Source organism: Aethalodelphis obliquidens, unplaced genomic scaffold (assembly GCF_003676395.1).
Source record: "Aethalodelphis obliquidens isolate GAN/ISIS:26980383/991018 unplaced genomic scaffold, ASM367639v1 scaffold63, whole genome shotgun sequence".
NCBI classification, from domain to species: domain Eukaryota; kingdom Metazoa; phylum Chordata; class Mammalia; order Artiodactyla; family Delphinidae; genus Aethalodelphis; species Aethalodelphis obliquidens.
In genome coordinates this window covers 5,605,432-5,629,924 of record NW_020838007.1, presented here as the reverse complement: position 1 = coordinate 5,629,924, position 24,493 = coordinate 5,605,432, and the positions used below count along the sequence as shown (strand labels likewise).

Below are 24,493 nucleotides of genomic sequence, written 5' to 3'. Positions count from 1 at the left end.
TTTTACATATAGAGCTCTATTCCCAAGAAAGTTAGGAAAATCTTCAAGGGTTGGAATTGACTTCAGAATTGAAAATGGACAGGGAGAGAAATGAACCAGGACCACCCCTGCAAACTGCCCTTTATGAAAGGCTGAAGAAGCGTCTGTCCATGACGGGGGTTGGGGGGGGCAATAGGACAGCTTGCCCAGCAGCGTGGAGCCTCCCCAGGTACCCGTCAGGACAGCGGCCTCACCAGGACCAGGCTCTAAGCTGATGTCACCTGGAGCTGCAGAACCCCCGAGGAAAGGAGAATTTCTGTTCAGCTGCTGGCTTCTGCAAATTCAAGACCATCTGCGGACACATCCTCAGCCCAGGCCACACTCGAGATCCTAGCTAATGCCCCACCACCGCAGATGCGCTCATGGCGCTAGCGCAACAGCAGCTGGAGCCACTCTGAGACCTCCACGTCCTAAAATTAGCAGATAGAGACTGTAAAAGAAGGGCTCTCAGATCGACCAAGGGCCAGCAAACAGGACAAAAAAGTAAGTTGTACTGTCAAAGATCCCACATATTAAAAAAGAATAGAACTTTTAGAAATGAGAAATTAGTCATTGGGGTAAATTCGATATGTAGAGAAATACCCCTCTTCAGAGAGAACCCCAGACTCTGCCTAGTAGATATAAAAGGCTGCAGTAATAATATTTAGTAACCAGCAAAGTATAGAGGCATTCATGTTCTCAGTAGTTCTTGAGTCTCTTGAAAAGAGGATGACCTTAAATCTTTAGCTTTCAAACATTTTACCTCAAAGTGGTGAGTTCCCAGGGTCTCTGATATTCAGTCTCCATCCTTCTTTCTGTAAATTCTCTTGTAGTCAACCCTGTGCTAGGGCAAGTGCTCTGCTCTTTTATTGTCTGCATTTCCTACTCTTGGGATGTGATCTTCACTCATGACGATCCAGGCACCACCAGCTTATATCAGAGGAGAACAGCGGTACCCTCGGTGAGAAACAACAGATGAGTTAAATGTAATCAGAATGAACTAGCGAAGTGACAACTGTTTTTCTTGCAACAGGCCACTCTAATCCCCGGCTTTATAAATCACCTGTCTTCACGCAGCAGAAACCAGTGAGTAGCACGGCACGCCTCAATTTTAATGATGACTGAGATTTTCAATATGACACCGTTTCCATCTCTGAAAAACATTTCAAAAGGAGAAGCTCGGCCTCTTTCATTGCCATTTGCACATAAAAGATGGATTTTACCAATAACAATTATGTTAAAGATTCCTTTAAGTATTTTAACCTAAAATGTAGCAAGCAGATCTTATGTAGCTCCTCCAAGGCACCGTGTGTGTCTGTTTGGCGAAGGAGCCCCAGGCCGGTTACCCAGAGCATCCTGGGTGGGAATGTGAGGAGGAAAGACAGGCCTCCCATGGGGCAGGGAAAACTCTAACAGGAAAGTGTACGAACTCATTAACTATGCAACTGAGAGGCACACGTGAACTTGGGCAGTGAATCTACGAGGCCGTGTGTGAGGGGGTCATGCTTGACCATCAGGACTGCCAGCTCAGGCGCCACCAGCATTTAAAAAGCCATCTCGAAGCTGCTATGGGGGCTGCCTCCTCTCGGCCTGGTTTGTCTTACCGTGGTGGCCGAAGCTCAAGTGATGGGTACCGCTTACCCACCCGTCTGCTGGGGTGAGAGATGCAGGGCAGGCGGAGCCCAGGCGAGGCACTGGGGGAGCTGCCGAGAGTCACTTCTCTGCCGCCGCGCCCACGCGTGCCATGTCACTCCACGTGCGTCCCTGCCTTGTGCACGTTTGTCCTGTGTCTTCAGCTCAGACCGAGTTCTTGCTGCCACTAAACCCCTTCCTTTGTCCCACCAATCAGCTCAGGGGCTCCCCCGTTTTACCTGAACAGAGTGTATCGATAAAGGAGCTGCAGGGTCAGCTTGTGCAGGTGGCCAGACGGCATCAAGAGGAGGCAGAGAGATTTACAGACACCATCCGGCAGGTAAATACGGACCACGGCTCAGCACCACCTTCTCTGTCTGCAGGGCCCCTCGAGAGAGAGACAGAGAGGGAGAGGGAGAGAGAACGAACAAGAGGTGTTTTATAAGGACTCTGTCTCCCGCACAGGCTGGGCAGCCTGGGCTCGGGGCTGGAGGGCCTGTGGAAGGGACATCCCTTCAAGCTGCCCCCTGGGGATCTCATAAAGATCACTATCTCCCTCCCTGCTCGAAAGCATGCACTTCCATGCTGACATTGTGGTCTCGGGAAGGTCTTCCTAATATCTAAACTTTCCTGCAGCCAGACCAGCAAAGCAAAGTAAGGGCCCTAAACGCCGGACATTAAAGCGTGTCCATAACTTTCACTGTCCTGCAGATTGATATGTTTTGTCAGTATTAGGTTAATTTTCTGAGAGAAACATCAACAATTCACCCATTGTTTTCAGAAAGCTGCCGGTTAACTGAGCTGTGGCCTTATCAGCTCTTTCAGCTGTTGTAGAGTAACCTGTTCCTGGCCCCTGATCCCTCATCCACTCAGTCCTTCCCTAGAGTTCCTAGGAGACGGACTTCACTGCCCACGGGCCTCCGAGGACCATCCAGTTCCTGCCACCCCGGATCTACTTGAGTTGTAAACAGACACCCAGGCTCGGAATTGCCGTGGCTGCCGCTTTCTGTATTTGTTCTTGAGAGAGATCTGTATCTTGAAAACCAAAAACCAGTTGATCTTGAAATGGCACCGTGGTACTTTAAATGCATGTCCTATGCAAAATAAGGTACCTGTGTATCCAAGAACTTATTTTGGCAAGGAATGTGCATTACACCAAAGCCCCGTGTTGCTGTGGTCGTGCTTATCTAAATGGGTCAAAAAACTGATTAAGGGAGCCCCTTCTGCACCTTGCCACGCAGAGCCGAGCCGGGTACCCTCCTTTACCACTAGACGTGCACCCCTTTTTAAAAGTTACATTTATAGGTCAAGTTTCATGTATTATTAGGTAATACGAAATAATGTTCCTTCTGTAAAGGGTAAATTCCTACGTAATTTAACTTTTTTGCATTGCACCAGAAATCATGTTTGAGTGAATTTATCCCTGGAGACGCCGTTAGCAGAATGGCAGGGTCCCAGGTGTTTCTGGTACTTGGATTCAGGATAAAGGGGTGGGTGTGAAGAGTCTCCCAGTCCTCAGTTGGAGGTGGAGAGATGGCATCTAGGCTTGTTCAGAGGGGAATGGAAGGGGTCCCCTCACCTCCCCGAGGGTAGAGGACCAGAACTCTGCGACTTGGGAAGTGTGTGGGGTCCTGGAGGAGAGGTCAGAGCCAGGGAGTCAGGAAGGGTCGTTTCCAGGAGGTTAGGGATGAAAAGACCAAGAGAACAGCCCCTTCCCAGGGCTGCGCCTCCAGCGCCAATCCTGGGGCACCCGCCATGCACTGGGCGCTGCACAGCATGAGTTAGCGGCACTAGTGCAGCAGCTGAAACTTTACCAGGGTCAGTCGATAGCCTAAGATAACACAAAAATAAATTGCAGACACTGGATTTCCAGCAACTGCGCTGACGCTTCGTCACTCCATCCTGTCCTGCATCCACAGGGGAGCGAGCCAGTGGGTGGGACTCAGGGCTGCTGAGAGCGTGAATGAAATCGCCAGTGCTTTATGTTATCCCAGCTTCAGGTGCAAACTCAGTCTGGTATCACGACAGTGGCCATGCAAGTGATCGCATAGCCCAGGGCCTCACAGAGCAGCCTCGCTAGTCACCGGCCTTTAGCACGTCGGTCAGACCGGTGTCGACCTCAGGCAGCCACAGTCGTGCTCCCATGGTCCCATGGCTTCTGAGCACCCATCAAGTTCTTCAGGGAAACAAAACCAAACCCACCCATTGGCTTTTGGCACAAGAGGGGGTATTAGGTTAGGATAACGATAAGGCTGGCGCTCTAACCCTCTCTTTGGTCTGTGCAACAGAAAGCTTTCATCCCAGGTATCACTTTAGCTACTAGGGATGTTATTCCTGTGCCCTTATCTGTAGGTTAAGATTTTATTCGCACCCTTTTGCTTAGTCATTATTGACACGTAACAGTTGTTTCCCGCTTGGAAGAGTGTCTATACCCATGTGGAAAAGGCAGCAACTAACATAGTGATGGAAAACGTTTCTTTCCCAGCAATCCTTTTGTTTCCCTGAGTGTCGCCCATACCTGGTAGGAAGGTGAGGTCTCAAGCGTGGAAGTAGCTTGTCGGTCTTTCCTGTGCGCTCACCCTGTGTGCAGTCTAGTACTAGCTTGTCCTCTTTCTGTCAGGGGCTGTGGGGACCACAGGGCCCAGGAAGTCAAGGGGAAGGATTCCCCCTTGCTCGGCCTCGACAACTGTAATCTGCCTTGGGTACCAGCCCCTGTGTGGAAGGCAAACGGGGTCTGCATATAAGTCAGCTGTGAGCCCTCTCTCCAAGAGAGAGTTCTCCTGACGGAGTTTAGAAACATCTAAAAACACCACGAGAGACTCCATAATGAAAACTGATCCTGACACGCCCCCTTGAAAGAGCACTTGCTTCTGAATCAGAAAACGCTCAAGGTTTTGTAAATAGCGAACCTCTCAAAGAGTTTACTGAACGTGGGGGAGCTTCTGCGTTTCACGTCCCACGTGCAGAATGACACGGATTGGATGGCAGTTTGCAGAGACCCTCGGTTTGGGTGCCAGGACGGGACAGGTACCCGTGACACCGTCTCTTTTCTTCCGTTCAAGGTGGAGGAGGGGCACCTGTGTGCCCTGCGGCGGCGGGAGCTGGAGGTGCACAGCCTGGCCCTGCAGAACTCGCTGCAGGAGCAGACCTGGAGTGACGAGAGGTACTTGATGCAGCGGGAGCTATGCTCCCTGAAGCAGAACATCTTCCTTTTCTACGTCAAACTCAGGTGGCTGCTGAAACACTGGCGGCAAGGGAAGCAGGCGGAGGAGGACGCAGAGGATTTCACGGAGGTACCTCTGCCGGGAGAGTTCCTTTCCTTTGCATCTGTTTTGCTCTTGCTCCCACCCCCAGCCAGGCCCTGCTGTCCCCCCTCCCCCGACACGTACAGTCACGTTCTGCTGTTTCAGAGTATTTTGTCAAGTCCAATCCAGGCAGTGGAAACGCAGTGGGTCGTCCGTGCTGCCCTTTGACCTCATTTTAAGAGCATGCTGGTCTGTAACATCATCCTGCAGACAAGTGTTGCTGCCGTGTCTTTTGTTGCTGATAGATGAATTCGTTAGTTACCACTGAGAGATTTGTGGAACGTCCTTATCGATTCATTCCACAGTGATGGTTTGTAAAACCTAGTTCTAACTTGTTCTCTCTCCTTTCCTATTTCAGTTTTTGGTCCTAAATGCCAGAGCCCGTTCTGCCAGTGCCGTTTCATACGGTCTCTCTGAGCTCCAGGGGGTACTTTCTTGCCACCTCTGAAATCTGTATACGCTTCCTTCTTATGCCTCAATTCACAGATTCACAACAGAACCAGAACTGAGTTATTTGCTTTCTGATTTTTATTGATTAAGGCAGAGTGACCTCCAGCTCTGCAGGCTCCTCCCTGGCCTTGCTCTCTGGTGAACCCAGGGCTGGAGCTGCTGGTGTCCATTTGTTCTGGACATCCGTGCCCCTGGCTACCTTGTCGGCTGCTTTCAGGGCTCTGTGACTGTTGGTTCCTTTTAGCCCCTAAACACCTTTCCTCTGCCTCCTACTCTCACAAACAGTGTATGCAATTTTAGGACACCCTATGAATGGGAAGATACAGTGATGCTCTTGCCTCAGGGTGAAGCATGTCTTCAAAAATGAATTCAACCTGCTTCCAAATAGCCATGACCTAGAAAACCACCGTTAAGCAGAACCTAGTAATAGTTGTAAAGTTTTCTGTTGATCAGTACTTTAGAGTTCCTCCTCCTCTCATTTATAAAACTGTTAACTGTGAGCAGTAATAATTTATAAATAGTAATATTTCTAATCTCTTCTAATAAACCTGGGCACCCACTCTATGAAATTTAAATAGAGAAAGTAGCCAATGAGTGCCATGGCCAGAATGAGCCTGTTAGGGGAAAGGGCTGAGAAGCAAAGACATGATAACCCCTGTAGTGGGTAATTATCCTCAAACACTAAAAATCAGGCTTCAGGGCAAAAGGATTCGGGTGGAGCTGTGATCATCCCCTCCTGCCGTTTCAGAGCGAGCTTCCAGAGACCTTCCACAGGCTTGGGGAGCCTGGCGTTCAGGAGGATGCGAAGGTGGACGGTCCAGACCCAGATGACGACGGTCCAGGCTGTGGCTTTTCCCTGGGGGAGCATCCTCCACAGTTTGGTGTGCAGATCGGTGACCACGGATCACGGCTGCAGCCCACAGACGGGGGACAGCTCCCCAGGCAGGTGGGTGCCCACGCCGGGGAGAGGAGACCCCTAGTCTGTCATCAGTTCACGTGCTATTGTTCCCAGGGCAGAAAGGTCCCGTTTATTTGGCTTATTGACATAAATAAGGACATGATAAGGTCACATGGATTGTGTCCCCTCAAGGCCAGTGAATGTACCTCAGCAGGAAGGAAAAACAGTATGGGATGGAGTAGCCTGTGCCTTATAAAGGTTGACCGTTCTTCCAAGGAGGAAGTACCATGACCATGGCCAGAAAAGGAACTTAGGGCTTTGCTGGCGTCTGCTGAGTGGGCATCGGCACCATCACTGAACTGGCACCGTAACGCACAGGAGGAAAGACACAACAAGTTTGGTTTTTTTAATCCCCAAACACGTATAAAGTGTTTTAGGATCTTTTTAAGCCACATGAAACATAATGTCCCAAATAAAAATATTTGACGACACTTGGAAAAAAAATTAAAGCGTGTGTAGAGAGGTGGGATTTCAGTGTAGAACCTTAATTATTAGTGCTGCCAAACGCCCCATTCATTTGTATAAGCAGACAGGCCCACAGGCCCTGCTGAATAAGCCGAAAGATACTACGGCCCCCAGAGTTTTTGCACTTTTCTACAAAACGGCAGCCGTAGAGGGTTTGGAGTGCTGAGGTCCTGTGAGACTAAGGCTTTCTTGCTCCTGGGCATCGTGGCCTGAGTCCCTCCTGACCCTGTGCTGCTTCTTTGAGGGTCCGGCAAGCAGAGCCTGGCTCTGGGGGGAGGCGCAGGGCGGGGTGGCCCCCGGACACAGCTGCAGCTGCTCCGCCACAGGCGTTTGGGTGCTCCCTGAGCACACACCGGGCTCCACAGCTGCGGCCCCTCCCTCCGCCCAGAGCCTCAGGGCATCAAGGGGGAGAGGAATGGCAGCAGAACCTAGGCTCTGATCCAGAGGAGGAAAGTGGCGACGTCTGAGCTCAGGCCTGGGCGGGTGTGCCTTTCGCCTACTGCTTTCTCTCCGTGTACAACTCAGATTTTCACAACTGAAGACCTGCTTTCTACACATACTCATCCACCCTTCATTTTTCCCAGAATAATATGACTCAAGAAAGAGGTTATACTTTCAGATGAATTTTTAATTACCGTTATTAGGAAGTTTGTCATTAGGCCAGTGTCCATGGGGAGATTTTTAGCTCATGGAATGTGTTTTCCGGCAAAGATCCAGTTAGAAAATAAAATGCTACTTTGCAGAAACATCCTCTAAAATCTACCAGTTTTATCATTTTTAAAAGCGATGTTGTCACTCAGTCCTATGAAGTATCTGTGATTAATTCACATAGTATTCCTCAATTGCCATTTAGCCACAAACCCACTGCCTCTGAGGGCGCCTGTTGGGTGTTTCCCACGCGTGCATCCAAATGCTTTGGAAGGGAGGGGGGGAAACAATGTAACACATCTGGTTTCCCAAACAACAGTCATGGAAAATCTTCCCGTGAGATGGAAAATTATGGAAAGTCACTCAGCTGGAACCTCCTGTTCAGTGTATTTTAACATCCTCTCTCTTTGCTGCCGCCGCCTTCCAACATTCACTTCTCAGCTCTTCTGCTTGGAATGGACCAGTGAGTCTCCACTTTGCATGGTGCGGGGCAGGGGCAGAGGCTGTGGATGGGCTAACAGGGCGGCTTCCAGATGCCAGATTCAGATCTGCCGTTACTGGACCCGTCTGCCCATGGCAGTCAAGTGCACGCGGACGGCCAGCCGTCCGTCCGAGGACACAAGATTAATGAGCTCCACCGCAACGACAGCTGGCTCGCCGGGAGTGCACGTTCCCCGGCAGGAGGTTTGTCTGCCCTGCTGCGGAGTGGGTACCAGCCAGGCAGCCCGGATGCAAGAGCCGAGCATGTGTCTCAAGGGAGGTGCCCCGCAGAGCTGCACCTTCTCAGAAACTCCCAAGAGAGCCTCCCAAGGTGATAAGCAGAGTGGGAAACGTGGCCTGACTTCTTTCCCAAGGATAACTTAGCAAGTAACAGAATTTCCCAGGCCTCGCTTGGTGTCATACTGAACATTCTTACAGTTAAACACAGTGGATGGCAACATTTATCATGTCAAATGAGGGGGAAAAAATTATGTGTACCGAGTTGACCTTGGAAATAGTTGATAAAAAACCACCAGGTTGGAAAATGTTTCGCTCTGTGAACATTCCCCACTGACTGATGGTGCGGCAGGGACCCGACTGTCCTGAGAGCAGTGAGCACTTCCAGCTCGCCCAGCCTTCGAGGAAGGGCCCAGGCTGGGGGTGAGCTCCAAGACGCCCGCCACTGCATTAAGCTTCTGAGGCCAGAACTGCTATGGCTATGTATGCATTTCATACTTATTAGTAAGTCCTGAAATCAGGTTTTTAAACACAGGATGGTTAATAGGGCCAGAAGTATGACCTTGGGGTTCCAATAGCCAATCTTCCCAGAATTGGATTAATTAAAAGAGAAGTTACTTTTTCATTCAAGGCTATGACCTAATACTCTTTTTTGTTTCTTTTTTTTTTTTACATCTTTACTGGAGTATAATTGCTTTACAATGGTGTGTTAGTTTCTTCTTTATAACAAAGTGAATCAGTTATACATATACATATGTGTCCATGTCTCTTCCCTCTTGCGTCTCCCTCCCTCCCACCCACCCACCCTATCTCACCCCTCTAGGTGGTCACAAAGCACCGAGCTGATCTCCCTGTGCTATGTGGCTGCTTCCCATTAACTATCTATTTTGCGTTTGGTAGTGTATATATGTCCATGCCACTCTCTCACTTCGTCCCAGCTTACCCTTCCCCCTCCCTGTGTCCTCTAGTATGTCAGCGTCTTTATTCCCGTCTTGCCCCTAGGTTCCTCATGACCATTTTCTTTTAGATTCCATATATATGTGTAAGCATACGGTACTTGTTTTTCTCTTTCTGACTGACTTCACTCTGTATGACAGACTCAGGGTCCATCCACCTCACCACAAATAACTCAATTTCGTTTTTTTATGGCTGAGTAATATCCCATTGTATATATGTGCCACATCTTCTTTATCCATTCATCTGTCGATGGACACTTAAGTTGCTTCCATGTCCTGGCTATTGTAAACAGAGCTGCAATGAACATTGTGGTACATGACTCTTTGAATTACGGTTTTCTCAGGGTATATGCCCAGTAGTGAGATTGCTGGGTTGCATGGTAGTTCCGTTTTTAGTTTTTTAAGGAACCTCCGTACTGTTCTCCATAGTGGCTGTATCAATTTACATTGCCACCAACAGTGCAAGAGGGTTCCCTTTTCTCCACACCCTCTCCACCGTTTATTGTTTGTAGATTTTTTGATGATGGCCATTCTGACCGGTGTGAGGTGATACCACATGGTAGTTTTGATTTGCATTTCTCTAATGATTAGTGATGTTGAGCGTCCTTTCACGTGTTTGTTGGTATTCTGTGTATCTTTGGAGAAATGTCTGTTTAGGTCTTCTGCCCATTTTTGGATTGGGTTGTTTGCTTCTTTGATATTGAGCTGCATGAGCTGCTTGTAAATTTTGGAGATTAATCCTTTGTCAGTTGCTTCATTTGCAAATATTTTCTCCCATTCTGGGGGTTGTCTTTTCGTCTTGTTTATGGTTTCCTTTGCTGTGCAAAAGCTTTTAAGTTTCATTAGGTCCCATTTGTTTTTGTTTTTCTTTCCATTTCTCTAGGAGGTGGGTCAAAAAGGATCTTGCTGTGATTTATGTCCTAGAGTGTTCTCCCTATGTTTTCCTCTAAGAGTTTTATAGTGTCTGGCCTTACATTTAGGTCTTTAATCCATTTTGAGTTTATTTTTGTGTATGGTGTTAGGGAGTGTTCTAATTTCATTCTTTTACATGGAGCTGTCCAGTTTTTCCAGCACCACTTATTGAAGAGGCTGTCTTTTCTCCATTGTATATTCTTGCCTCCTTTATCAAAAATAAGGTGACCATATGTGCGTGGGTTTATCTCTGGGCTTTCTATCCTGTTCCATTGATCTATATTTCTGTTTTTGTTGCCAGTACCATACTGTCTTGATTACTGTAGCTTTGGAGTATAGTCTGAAGTTGGGAGGCTGATTCCTCCAGCTCTGTTTTTTTTTCGTTCTCAAGATTGCTTTGGCTATTTGGGGTCTTCGTGTTTCCATACAAATTGTGAAATTTTTTCTTCCAGTTCTGTGAATAATGCCATTGGTAGTTTGATACGGATTGCACTGAATCTGTAGATTGCTTTGGGTAGTATAGTCATGGTATATCTCTCCATCTGTTTGTATCATCTTTAATTTCTTTCATCAGTGTCTTACAGTTTTCTGCATACAGGTCTTTTGTCTCCTTAGGTAGGTTTATTCCTAGGTATTTTGTTCCTTTTGTTGCAATGGTAAATGGGAGTGTTTCCTTAATTTCTCTTTCAGGTTTTTCATCATTAGTGTATAGTAATGCAAGAGATATTTATGCATTAATTTTGTATCATTCATTGATTAGCTCTATTAGTTTTCCGGTAGATTCTTTAGGATTCTCTATGTGTAGTATCATGTCATCTGCAAACAGTGACAGCTTTACTTCTTCTTTTCCAATTTGGATTCCTTTTATTTCTTTTTCTTCTCTGATTGCTGTGGCTAAAACTTCCAAAACTATGTTGAATAATAGCGGTGAGAGTGGACAACCTTGTTTTGTTCCTGATCTTAGAGGAAATAGTTTCAGTTTTTCACCATTGAGAACGACATTGGCTGTGGGTTTGTCATATATGGCCTTTATTATGTTGAGGTAAGTTCCCTCTATGCCTACTTTCTGGAGAGTTTTTAATCATAAATCGGTGTTGAATTTTTGTCAAAAGCTTTTTCTGCATCTATTGAGATGATCATATGGTTTTTCTCCTTCAGTTTGTTAATATGGTGTATCCCATTGATTGATTTGCGTATCCCTGCATTCCTGGGATAAACCCCACTTGATCATGGTGTGTGATCCTTTTAATGTGCTGTTGGATTCCGTTTGCTAGTATTTTGTTGAGGATTTTTGCATCTGTGTTCATCAGTGATATTGGCCTGTAGTTTCCTTTCTTTGTGACATCTTTGTCTTGTTTTGGTATCAGGGTGATGGTGGCCTCGTAGAATGAGTTTGGGAGTGTTCCTTCCTCTGCTATATTTTGGAAGAGTTTGAGAAGGACAGGTGTTATCTCTTCTCTAAATGTCTGATAGAATTCGCCTGTGAAGCTATCTGGTCCTGGGCTTTCGTTTGTTGGAAGAGTTTTAATCACAGTCTCAATTTCAGGGCTTGTGATTGGTCTGTTTATATTTTCTATTTCTTCCTGGTTCAGTCTCAGAAGGTTGTGCTTTTCCAATGATTTGTCCATTTCTTCCAGATTATCCATTTTATTGGCATAGAGTTGCTTGTAGTAACCTCTCATGATCCTTTGTATTTCTGCCCTGTCAGTTGTTACTTCTCCTTTTTCATTTCTAATTCTATTGATTTGAGTCTTCTCCCTTTTTTTCTTGATGAGTCTGGCTAATGGTTTAACAATTCTGTTTATCTTCTCAAAGAACGAGCTTTTGGTTTTATTGATCTTTTGTTGTTTCCTTCATTTGTTGTTGTTCATTTGCTGTTGTTTCCTTCATTTCTTTTTCATTTATTTCTGATCTGATAAAGCATCTAAGTGTAAATGTGAAGAACCTAAACTTCAGAGCATGATCTAATGCAATTATGTTTCATGTTCAAGTCTTCCTTCAACTGCCCCTGGTCACTGAGGAGGCTGACCAGGGATCCAGCCTGAGGACCGGGTAGAATCTGCTCCCCTGGACCTTTGCCAGTGACTCAGGACCCATTTTCAGTATAGGGCCTTTGGGGGCTGCCCTAGGTCAAAGCCAGCCTTTCCCCTGTAGACAGAATGCCTTTGGCTCCAGGACTTCCTGGACTTGGACTCACCTGGTGCCCAGCATCCCACTTGCTGGCAGCCCACCCTTTCTGCTCTGCCCAAGATGCAAAAACTTCCGGAAAGAGCACTTCTGCACATCAGACCTGTGATCTGCCCTGATTTAATTTTTGAAATAAGCAAGTGCTCCACTGGAGCCTAGGTAGCTTTTATCTTTCATTTGTGTATGCTGCACCAGATTCATTCTTCAGACTCTTCAACATTATAACCTTGCCTAGGAGACATGCAACTCTGTATGAAAGGAACCAGACCAGAGCTTAAGGTTAGGAAACACTTTATTCTTGCTGTGTATTCTGTTTGTTTGTTTCTATTACTGTGAAAATAGTATGTACAGGACGTGGAGGGTCACAGTACCAAAGGGTATCCAAGGAAATACTCTCTTGGCCCCAGTCCCACTTCGCAGAGCTAACTGTGGCCGGCAGTTTGCGACATACCTTTCAGAGAGTGGCAGGAGATCTAAATACGCTAAGAAGCTTGCTAAGAAGCTCACTGTTCCCATCTGGCCACTTGACTTTCATCAGACCTGCCCTTGTTTCTTGGAAGTCTTCGGCGACAGCTCTGGGTTTGTACGTTATTCAACCTACATCTATTTGTTCTCTCACACACCCACCTTTATTCCCCAGAAGCTCTTGGTGAAAATGATGGTGACCTGCAGGCACAGAGCCTGCACGGCCCAGACGACCTGGTGTATCCTCAGCCAGTGAACACAGGAGTTCTGTCCATAGATGAGTCCATCATCTCTGCAAACTTCCATCATAGATTATATTTTCATGGCCAGTCTTCAATGACTGGTTCTTTTTTATCTGTGGGGGGATAAGGGTTTTAGAAAAGAATCTTAATCTGAATGTAACAATGAAGGTAGGAATGACAAATGGCTTATCTGTTAAAATGTTGCTGGATGTGTAACTGTATCCTTTCTGGCTAATCTCAGTAGAGGACTTGTCTTGGGGCTCCTGCTGGTGGAAGAGTTACTTTTTTTTTTTTTTTTTTGTGGAAGAGTTACTTTTATTTTGAACCTGCAGGAGGCCCCTCTCTTTATATGTATCAAGTAGGAACTATGCATGCCTGTGTTGGGGGTCGGGGCAGCCACCACAGCATTCCAGAACTCTCTGCCCAAGTGAGTAGGAGGTGGAGGCCAGCACCTCTATTTTGTGACTGGCTTTTTGCGGGCCAGCCCATAGCAGCAGGTCAGTACCTCTGTTCCAACTTCAGATTAAACCCATCTCCAAGTTAATGGCTCTGATGCAGGCAGAGTAGTTGATGGTAGTTTAGCTCTTTCACAGAATTAGATGATGCACATCTTAGAAATCTTAGGCAAAAGTGATTCTCTAAAGTAGCTGGTATTGCCTCACCAATTGGTATGCTACCTTTCTATAAATTTCTTTTTCACTTTCTATTAATATTTTCTTATGTCCTATGATTGGGTAGCAGTCCTATTGGCTGAAGCCCAACCTTGAACCTGTTGTAAGCTTAAAACGTTACAGCACAGTCACGCTCCTGATGCCAACTTTGGGATTCTTTTAAGCCTTCCCCAAGAGAGAGGAGCTTGGAAGGGCTGAAATGCCCTTAGAATGAGGAAAAGGAAATAGTGGAACCATTTTATCCTGTTTCTTTGCAAGAAAACCAACCAGGTGATCTTAAGGAGATCAAAAGGTTGGTCTTTTTAATTGACCACACTTACCAGATATATAAGTTAAAAGGTCGCAGAGCCTTGACCCTGGCACAGAAGGTTCAGAAAGCTCTGTATCCGAGACTTTCACCTGAAAACCTCGAAATGGACCAGAGTCTTGATTCCATTCTCGACTTGATTTGGGTCTTTTTACCAAAAACATAGCCCAGCAAAGGGCCACCACTGAGAGAAAAAGTGAGTGGAGTAGCTTCTAGGAACTCTTTCAGGTTGGCTCGCTATTATTTCTCCTGATGTGGGGGGATGGAATTTGCTTCACAGAGATTAGGCATCTTAAAAAAAAAAAAGCCTGGGTAGGGTATGATGCCAGAACTCACCTATGTTGGTGGGCTTGTCTGGCCTCAGGTGGCACAGGCCTGGATTGCACTCGAGCTCCACACTTCCTCACGGCCAGACAGGTCTCCAGTCACTGTGGTTCCTCCCCTGTAACGCAGGCACGTGACGGTGTGCACTCAGGATAGATGTGAGATGCAAGCAAGGTTCTGTAGGTGAATGAACACACCCTGGCCCATTAGAAACCATTAGCATTAGTTACCGTCATTGGGTTTTTGTGTGTGTAACAGGATTTGGAAGGATCATGCCCATCTATGGCTCATTCCCTTGGACGTTAGCCCTTGCCATTGTTCTCCAGTGGCAGAGCTAGGCTGGCTGCTTGCCAGGCCACACTGCTGCTCCCGGGTGACTGTGGGAACAGGTACCAAATAATCATCAATTCTCTGGGCTCTTGTTCCCTTTGGCCACCCTCACCCCGAAGCAATTTTGAGCTCATTCCATGATGATTAAATATAATATTGGTATAACAGGACATTATGTTGATTACTGTGACCCAAATGTGCATCAAAACATTAAGGCTTAATATGATTTAATCTGATATCTGCTAATGCCAAAAAGTACTTACTTCCAGAGGAAGCAAATTTTCAATCTGCAGAAGGACTGTCATGTGAACCCTGCTTTCAAGGAGCACAAAGTTCTGGTCCTAATGTTGTCACGGCTGTTTGTTATATGCCTAAGAAGCCCACAGCTGACCACATACAGGACTTGGGCTTCACAGGGAGTTATTGATAACATATAAGAATTTATTACGTGGTTTTCTGCTTTGTCTAAAGTGAAAATGAGATGACTACTCCAAAGAGTGGATCAAAATTATTAGTTATTTTATGCTTAAAACTGTTTGACTTGAAAAACGTAATGCTTTTTTTTTTAAATTTAAAATCCACAGATGAAGAAATCAAATCTATCATAAACCATATCTAATTTTTCAGCAAACAAATTCTGTACTTAGGGAGATGTGTATTTGTGAAAAGACTGTCGCAACACGTCTTGTCACTCACTTGCACTTCTATCATTTTTAAATACTTTTGGTGTAGAGTTGAAAGGAACTTCTGCATTTATTATCAATACAATTTCACACATTTTATGAGCATCTCGTTGAGAATAGAGGTAATTTACTTACATTCAGATGGTTGGAAAGAACATGTAGGATTTTTAGAATGTTCTCTCTCTGCTGAGTTTTGCAAATGTTAACTGAATTGTCCTCTTAGTGCCTTTCATCTCAGAGCTAAAAGTGAAAATTGCTGTTCAAGGTGAGAAAATAAATGCTAACAAACAGACCATTCCACTCAACCAAAAGTCTACTGTATCTAATATTAAAACTCTTCAGATAAACTATGGAGAAAACTATGGTGTTTTCAGTGATAAATCTCATGTTAAGGAATTTCTCTTTTCTAATTCAACTTTATTTAAATCCACACATATATGGGAAGTATCTCAAATTCTTCCCAAATGCAGTTAGCCATTTTTGTATACGTACATGTATGTTTCGTGCACTGACTAGATGCTTTTAGAAGCACAGCTGGCTCTCAAGCTGATGGAGGACAGAAGGCTGATGGGCATGCAGATCCAGGCTGGAGGTCCACTCCTCGCTGCCCCGGCACTGGAGGTTTACCATGTAGCGGATTCTCTGTCTTCCCATATTACAGACAACCTGCCTCAAGCAGGACTGGGAGAGCTTTTATTTCTCCTGCCTCATAAATATACCAAACAGGATTGCCCTGAGACCGGTCTGGGAGCTCGAGATAGGCTTTTAGTGTTTTCTGATGGGAAGAGATGGGCTCGTGTGGCTTTTATCATCCAGGTACCATAATTGATTTCAGTGTGTATTAATTCATTTGACCAAACCTTTCTGGAAAAATGCCCATGCTGAAGCGTACTAAGATAGCAATCACAGTTTTGAAATGTGTGTCCAAAGGGCTGGACAGGTTTTAGAAAATATAAAATCTTTTAAGTTAGGTATAAGTAGATTAGTAATAAAAATCCATTCTTCATTTATCAGACCTGTTTGCATGCTTCCCATGAGCTTAAGCACTGTCTCCTCCCACAGCTTACAGATCTGGGGGACGGGAGGAACAGGATAAACAAGTAGGTGCAGTGGTTCTTCCTGCCATTAGTGAGCAGAAAAGAGAGGGGTAGTGATTCTATCTCGGGGACCACGAGGAAGCCTTCACGAACAAGTTAACCGTTTACCTTTGGCTTTTTTTTATTTTAACATCTTTATTGGAGTATAATTGCTTTACAGTAGTGTGTTAGTTTCTGCTTTATAGCAAAGTGAATCAGCTATACATATGCATATATCCCCATATCTCCTCCCTCTTGCGTCTCCCTGCCACCCTCCCCCATCCCACCCCCCTAGGTGGTCACAAAGCACCGAGCTGATCTCCCTGTGCTATGCGGCTGCTTCCCACTAGCTATCTATCTAACGTTTGGTAGTGTATATATGTCCATGCCACTCTCTCACTTCGTCCCAGCTTACCCTTCCTCCTCCCTGTGTCCTCAAGTCCATTCTCTACGTCTGCGTCTTTATTCCTGTCCTATCCCTAGGTTCTTCATGACAAAATTTTTTTTAGATTCCATATATATATGTTAGCATACAGTATTTGTTTTTCTCTTTCTGACTTACTTCACTGTGTATGACAGACTCTGGGTCCATCCACCTCACTACAAATAACTCAATTTCGTTTCTTTTTATGGCTGAGTAATATTCCATTGTATATATGTGCCACATCTTCTTTATCCATCCGTTGATGGACACTTAGGTTGCTTCCATGTCCTGGCTATTGTAAACAGAGCTGCAATGAACACTGTGGTACATGACTCTTTTTGAATCATGGTTTTCTCAGGGTATATGCGCAGTAGGGGGATTGCTGGGTCGTCTGGTAGTTCTATTTTTAGTTTTTTAAGGAACCTCCATACTGTTCTCCATAGTGGCTATATCAATTTACATTCCCACCAACAGTGCAAGAGGGTTCCCTTTTCTCCACACGCTCTACCTTTGGCTTTAATTGTTAAACCTCAAAATTCACCCCCACCCCATGACTACGCTTGTCATATATTGTAATATATGACTTCTTAGTAACGTAACTACAAGTCTGAGTATGACCACCTATGTTGATGAGAGACACGAGCCCTTTATTAATTGCCTTCTGGTTCAACAGCTGGCACTCAAATGACAGCATACATACGTGAGTGTAGGTATCTCGTTATTTCTGCTCCTCAACCAGAGCCGGGACATCTGAAGTCAAGCAGAGTGTCCTGGCAGCCCTGGCTTGGCTCCCCCTGGCCTCCCACAGCTTCCTCCCGTCTCTGATCCAGGTTCCTGTGGCGCTAGCATCCTAACGCAATGAGCCCTTGGCAGCGTCAGCCCCAGAGCCTGCAGGCGACCAGGCAACCCGGCTCTGCCACTAACTGCAGATTCCCTCCCACCCACCTTGGAGACAGTCCGGCCCCAGTGCCCTTTTGCTTGCCAGGCTCCTGTCCTCGCCCTTGTGAGATGGCAGAGCCGCCCGGTGTCCCCGCAGGTGGCAGAGAACCAGCCGCTGTTCTGCGCGCTCAAGGCGCTGCTGGAGGAGCTGCGCGTGGAGCTGCGGGAGGACGAACGTGCACGGCGGCGGCTGCAACAACAATATGCCGGTGATAAGGCCTCCTGGGACGTGGAATGGGCCGCGCTCACATGCCGCCTGGAGCAGGTACGGCCGCCAGGGCTCCGCTCCGACCGCGGGGAGGGTCCGGATCCCAGGGCCCTGCCAGGGGAAGAAGGTGCGAGGAGAAAGCCAGGAGCAGCTGCCTCTGCCACCCCAGAGAGTCCCCACCTTCCCACAGTGCTGTCTTTTCCCTACTATTACCTCTCCCAGATCTAGAACACTGCCCCAACCCAGCAGCATTTCAAACGTAGCGTTTATTTTCCCATTCTGTGTAGAACAAGGTTGTCTCTTTTTATTATTACTAAATTTATTTAAAAGCAAAAAGCGTTCACCCCATTCCCTGCCCTCTTCCCCTGGCAACCCCCAATCTGTTCCATGCATCTCTGAGCTTGGTTTCATTCATAATATTTATAGAGTCCACATATACCAGAAATCATACAGTATTTATCTTTCTCTGTCTGACTTATTGCACTTACCATAATGCCTTTGGGGTCCATCCATGTTGCTGCAAATGGCATTATTTCATTCTTTTTCATGGTTGAGTAGTATTCCATTACACAAATGCACCACATCTTTATTCATCTGTCGATGAACACTTACGTTATGCATTATTTCTCGGCTATTGTAAATAGTGCTGCTATGAACATGGTGGATATCTTTTTGCATTAGTGTTTTCGTTTTCTTCAGGTAACAAGATACCTGAAAACATGTTCTACGTTATTAATCATCAGGGAAATGCAAATCAAAACCACAATGAGCTGTCACCTCACACCTGCTGGAATGGTTCTTATCAGGAAAACTAGAAATATCAAGTGTTGGTGAAGAGGTGGGGAGAAGGGAGCAAGGCTGTCTTTAGTGCCACTGAAGCTTGGCCAGGGTGAATAACGTGACCAGAGTGCACTGACAGAATTCAGACAGGGGCAAAGAAAAAGCAGATTGTGGTTTAGTTACCTCTGAAAAAAGGAAATGAATGCTTTCCGTTAGATTTCTCCCAATACCAGAAAAAGCTTGTAGACCTACCTCCCACTACAGCCCTGGAAGTCTGATCAATTTCGGTGTCCTTATTTACATGGAAGGAGCCCGAGGCCCAGAGGAAGCGTGTTGTCTCAGATCACAGAGCCTTTAGTGCAACTGGAGCTGAGAGCAGATTACTGCCTCCACCGCCCACAAGAGAGCAGAGCCTCTCGGAGATTTGAGACCCCAGCCCTGGTCGTTAAGATCGGGCTGAGCCAGGAACGCTGTTTTCTAAGTGCTTTCTCCCTGGAAGTCTTTGAAAGCGGTGTCACTTCCCATGTAGGGTCTGCTTGCTCAGATTGCTTCTCCAGGTTTCTTCCAGCCCCTTGATCACGGTAAGGGAGGAAAGGTCTGCACGTCTTTGAGAATCTATTTTCTAGGCCCTGTTTTGAGGCAAACCATAAAGTAATCAAAACTTTATATGAATTGGCTCAGTCATGAAAGAAAAAACTTGTCTGGAAAGAAGACATCTCCTAAATGGCCTTGATAAAAGATTAAAGGGCCTGTCCTGTCAAAAGAAGACAGCTCCCGTGGTACCCACAAGTTCACGGGCACTGCTGCCTGGTCCAAGGGAGCAGAAGTGTCCAGCTCACATCCCTGGGTGGAGCACAGGCATAGCCTCCTCTGCAGGCGAAGCAGCAAAGCATAGCTGGACCAAAGCACCAGGCCAGGCTGGGCAAGGGGTGCGGCTGCTAACCCAGTTATGACTCCTGCCTACTGCTGGGTAGGAGGTTCTTACTAGATTTTCTGTTTATCTTAGTTCACAGCCTGAAGAGCTGGCAGTGGATAAGAAATGAGTAAGGACGTTCTGATGAGCTGCCTTTAAACTTACTTAAAACTATGTTTATAGTGGAAAAATCTAAATATTTTCAGAGATGTAAGCGTAGCTAAAAAGAGGAGGCATAATCTTTGATGTGAGCCAGTTTCTCAAACATTTGGAGCCCGGGGAATGATGGATGTGGGCTGATGCTAGTTCACTCATCTTTATCCTTTTCTACTTAAATGCAAAACAGTTGAATTCTACCGAGAGTGAAGTATTTTCTCTCAGTGGAGGCCATCTTGTGTCAGTTCCCAAAGCTGCGATTCCTTCAGTTGACTCCTAGGTCAGACCTTGCTCTAACTGCCAGGATCCCCCAACAAATAAGACAGATCTTGAAAGGCTTCTCAGTGCAGTGGGAGACCAGACAAGGGCCACCGTTAGTACTAGTGTGGCAAGTGCCCCGGCAGGCCTGTACACAGGCTCTCAGGGATGGGGGGGCATGCAGGGCACACACCTCGGCTTGAGGGTTCAGGGAAGGGTTGTTTGTGAAAGCCCTGCTTAGAATGAATCTCGGAGGATGAACAGGAGTGGGCACATGGAAAAGGAGAGAAACAGTCTTTTGGACAAAAAAGGGACATCATGAAGAAAGGAGCATGGCACACCGGAGGAGCTGCACCGTGTCACATACGAGTGGGAAGCAGATAGCCAAAGAACTGAAACATTAATCCTGATTTTATCATGGGAGTAAAGCATTTCGACTTGCGTTTTTAAGAAGTAATTCTGCTATCGAGGTAGAGAATGGATTAGAAACCATTAGAATTGAATGGATTAACATGGGTCCATGGGTAGACTTCGGGGATCTGCTGAACTAGAATAGGCAAAAGGATACATCTTTATGTTCATGAATCTTTCACTAAAATTTATCACATTCACCAACAACAGTACACCCCCAATTCCCTCCTCCTGTCCTCCGTGCTGTTGTCAGTTTACTTCTACACATTCTGTAAAGACAAAATACAATGCAACTATTTTTACTTCAGACACTCAGTAGTATTCTAAAGCAGTTAAAAACAGGAGGAAATGAGTTATATTTGCATTTATTTAGGTCATTTCCAGTGTTCATTTTTTGTGCAGGTCAAAGTGTTTGTTGATATCATATTCCTTGTGCCTGAAAATTTCCTCTATCATTTCTTGAAATGTAAGCCTGCTTTAAAGTTTTCATTTGTTGAAAAAGCATTTTTCTTCCATCATTTTTGAAAGATGCTGTTGCTAAGTATAGAATTCTGTTGAGGTTGACATTTTCCCCCTCCGACCCTTTCAAGATGTCACTCCATTTTCCCCCCCGACTTACATACTTTCCGAGGACAGGTCTGCAGTCATTCTCATCTGCGCACCTCCATTTGTGGTTTATTTTTTTCTCTGTCTGCCTCCAAGGTTTCCTCTTTGGTTTTCAGCAGTTTGCATGTGATGTCTAGATGGGAGTTCTTTTGCTTGTTAGTTTTCGGTCTTTAATCTCCTGGGTGTTGTTATAGACTGCCAGGTTACATCACTCTCCCATCACCAGGTTCCACATGGGGGGCTAAGGATGTAGGGACAGACACGTGCCTGCCTGCAAGGAGTTGTACAGCAGGACAGGCAAGAGATGTGGTGACTCACAGTTGGGAAGGGAGAGTAAGAAGCAGACTCTGGGAAGCTGGGTGGATTCACTGCTTCACCTTGTGTGTGACTCTGTCAGATTTTTTTTTTTTTAAACGTCTTTATTGGAGTATAATTGCTTTACAATGTTGTTTCTGCTGTACAACAAAGTGAATCAGCTATATGTATACGTATATCCCCATATCCCCTCCCTCTTGTGTCTCCCTCCCACCCCTCTAGTTGGTCAGAAAGCACTGAGCTGGAGATCCCTGTACTATGCAGCTGCTTCCCACTAGCTAGCTATTTTGCATTTGGTAGTGTATATATGTCAATGCTACTTTCTCACTTCATCCCAGCTTACCCTTCCTCCTCCCTGTGTCCTCAAGTCCATTCTCTGCGTCTGCATCTTTATTCCTGTCCTGCCTCTATGTTCATCAGAACCACTTTGTTTTTTTTTTTTAAGATTCCATATATATGTGTTAGCATACGGTATTTGTTTTTCTCTGACTTACTTCACTCTGTATATATGACAGACTCTGGGTCCATCCACCTCACTACAAATAGTTCAATTTCGTTTCTTTTTATGGCTAATATTCCATTGTATATATGTGCCACATCTTCATTCATCTGTCGATGGACACTTAGGTTGCTTCCATGTCCTGGCTATTGTAAATAGTGCTGCAATGAACATTGTGGTACACGCTTTTTTTTGGGGGGGGGGGGGGCGGTACGCGGGCCTCTCACTGTTGTGGCCTCTCCCGTTGCGGAGCACAGGCTCCAGACGCGCAGGCTCAGTGGCCATGGCTCACGGGCCCAGCCGCTCCGCTGCGTGTGGGATCCTCCCGGACCGGGGCACGAACCCGTGTCCCCTGCATCGGCAGGCGGACTCTCAACCACTGCACCACCAGGGAAGCCCCCATGCCTCTTTTTAAATTATGGTTTTCTCAGGGTATATGCCCAGTAGTGGGATTGCTGGGTTATATGGTAGTTCTAATTTTAGTATTTTAAGGAACCTGCATACTGTTCTCCATAGTGGCTGTTATCAATTTACACTCCCACCAACAGTACAAGAGGGTTCCCTTTTCTCCACACCCATTCCAGCATTTACTGTTTGTAGATTTTTTGATGATGGCCATTCTGACTGGTGTGAGGTGATAACTCACTGTAGTTTGATTTGCATTTCTCTAATGATTAGTGATGTAGAGCATCCTTTTATGTGTTTGTTGGCAACCTGTATATCTGCTTTGGAGAAATGTCTATTTAGGTCTTCTACCCATTTTGGGACTGGGTTGTTTGTTTTTTTGATATTGAGCTGTATTAGCTGCTTGTATATTTTGGAGATTAATCCTTTGTCAGTTGCTTTGTTTACACATTTTCTCCCATGTCAGATGTTTTTAATTATGACTTTAAAGATGAAAAGTGCTTCCTCCATAAGATTGGTCAGATCTTGGTTTAAACATGTTTCCAGGGATAATACATGAACGTGCTGAGATTTTCTTCACCTACTAACGCGAGACTGTCAGGGACTAAGTTCCTAAGTCTGTTCTCCTTGACAGCTGGAAGCGAAGACTGAGAAAAGCTTGGGAGACCTGGGCTCCTCTGCTGACAGCAAAGGGGTGTTCACGAAGGAGAGGGAGGCACAGCAGAAGCTCCTGGCTGACAGTCATGGGCTGGTCATGGACCTGCGATGGCAGATCCACCACAGCGAGAAGAACTGGAACCGAGAGAAGGTAGAGCTTCTCGACCGCCTGGACCGGGAGCGGCAGGAATGGGGGCGGCAGGAGAAGGAGCTCCTGTGGAGAATCGAACAGGTGAGGATGCCCCAGGGGAGGAGGCGGAGACGCCTGACCTGGAAATCAGAGCACTCAGAAGGGGAAAATCAGACAGCTCGGAGGTCTCTGCTGCATCAGGCTGATGTAGGGGCTTCCAGAGAAAGAGGAAGAAATCCTAGGAGTTCTGGTGTCGGAGACCTAGGCTCAGCCCTCCCATGACACAGACCTTTTCATTGGAAAGTCTGTGGGTAACTTCCCTGTGTGTGTACGGTTGGGGGGTAACTTTTTAAAGGTGTTTAAAGACTAAACTTGAAAGATGAGATTATTTCAGGCCTTAGGAAGTGATTTCTACCAAAAAGCAAACTAGCTTTTAAGTCTGCCACTAAAGATGTGGTCATGGTGACTGCTCCAGCTTGAATGGAATTGTTGTCCGTTAGTAAAGAAACTGCTGAAGTCAGTAGGAAGTCAGGCTGTTTGCACCTGCTGTGGATCTTGTGGAGCTGTGATTAGACAGGACACAGTCGGGGAAGTGACTGATCGTTCATCATCTTCAGCTAAACAAACACTGAAAAATGTAGATGAGTTCTGTGGGAAAGGGGGAGTTGTTGTTCTAAAGATAATCACTCCCTGCCTTGCGTCAGCCTTAGGACAGTTTGTGTAGCTGCGGTCCTGCCTGAGGAGGGCACAAATTAAATTTTCACGTGAAACTGATGAAGGACTGGGATTCTACCCTGGCTGGATTTTTACATAGCATGCACTGTAGTTCAGCCTGTCACACTTATAAATTCAGGAGGCCTCAAGGAAATGTATTAATCGATAAACTGAATGCAGGAAAAGTAACTTCATTATTCTATTATAAATATCCATGCTGCCTTTTGGAAAATGTGCTGTATTATCCCTAGACATGGGACCTGTGTTCTGCAGGTGCAGTGGCAAAGGTCCGTTTCTGCTCACTGCTGAGATGGGAGGGGGCGAGGGAGAGAGAACTGAAAAGGACCAGGAATCTTGGGCTCTGAAACCTCTGAGCAGAAGTGCACTGCAGATAAAGAGGCCCGACATCCTTCCTGGGTTTGGTTACTCACACAGCTGAGTCACCAGACTGGTAGATGATATGGCTCATTTTAAAATTCCCCAAATTCTATCGAAGGAAAGTGGGCCACTTCCTGTTTGGCCTAGAAATGTGGCACCTGAGAAGAATCTTCTGTCTTAAACCCCCTGGTGCCTGTGCTCTATGCAGGGGATCAGCTGTCGGGTGGGAATCGTAGGGGCAGATGCAGCACATACCCTTACAAAGTGGTCACGGATTCATCCGTTGTTCGTTAACCAGTATCCTGGCTCCTCCAGGTACCTCGTTATCAGGGAGGGTCCCTCCTGGCCATCCCT

The 24,493-nt window shown here is 46.1% G+C and overlaps 1 protein-coding gene across 7 annotated transcripts in view; it reads left to right on the top strand.

Moving 5' to 3' along the window:
* The window catches only part of MTCL1 (microtubule crosslinking factor 1), a 122,779-nt gene that overhangs the window by 83,584 nt on the left and 14,702 nt on the right, over positions 1-24,493 (top strand). For 6 of the 7 annotated variants that reach the window (XM_027088446.1, XM_027088442.1, XM_027088441.1 and 3 more), the window contains 4 exons: positions 4,713-4,943; positions 6,154-6,351; positions 17,807-17,974; positions 22,895-23,149. In XM_027088446.1, coding sequence (XP_026944247.1) covers positions 4,713-4,943; positions 6,154-6,351; positions 17,807-17,974; positions 22,895-23,149 — 852 coding nt within the window. Of the gene's footprint in view, positions 1-1,867; positions 1,991-4,712; positions 4,944-6,153; positions 6,352-17,806; positions 17,975-22,894; positions 23,150-24,493 lie in introns of all 7 variants that reach the window. The other variant, XM_027088448.1, reaches the window with a different exon arrangement.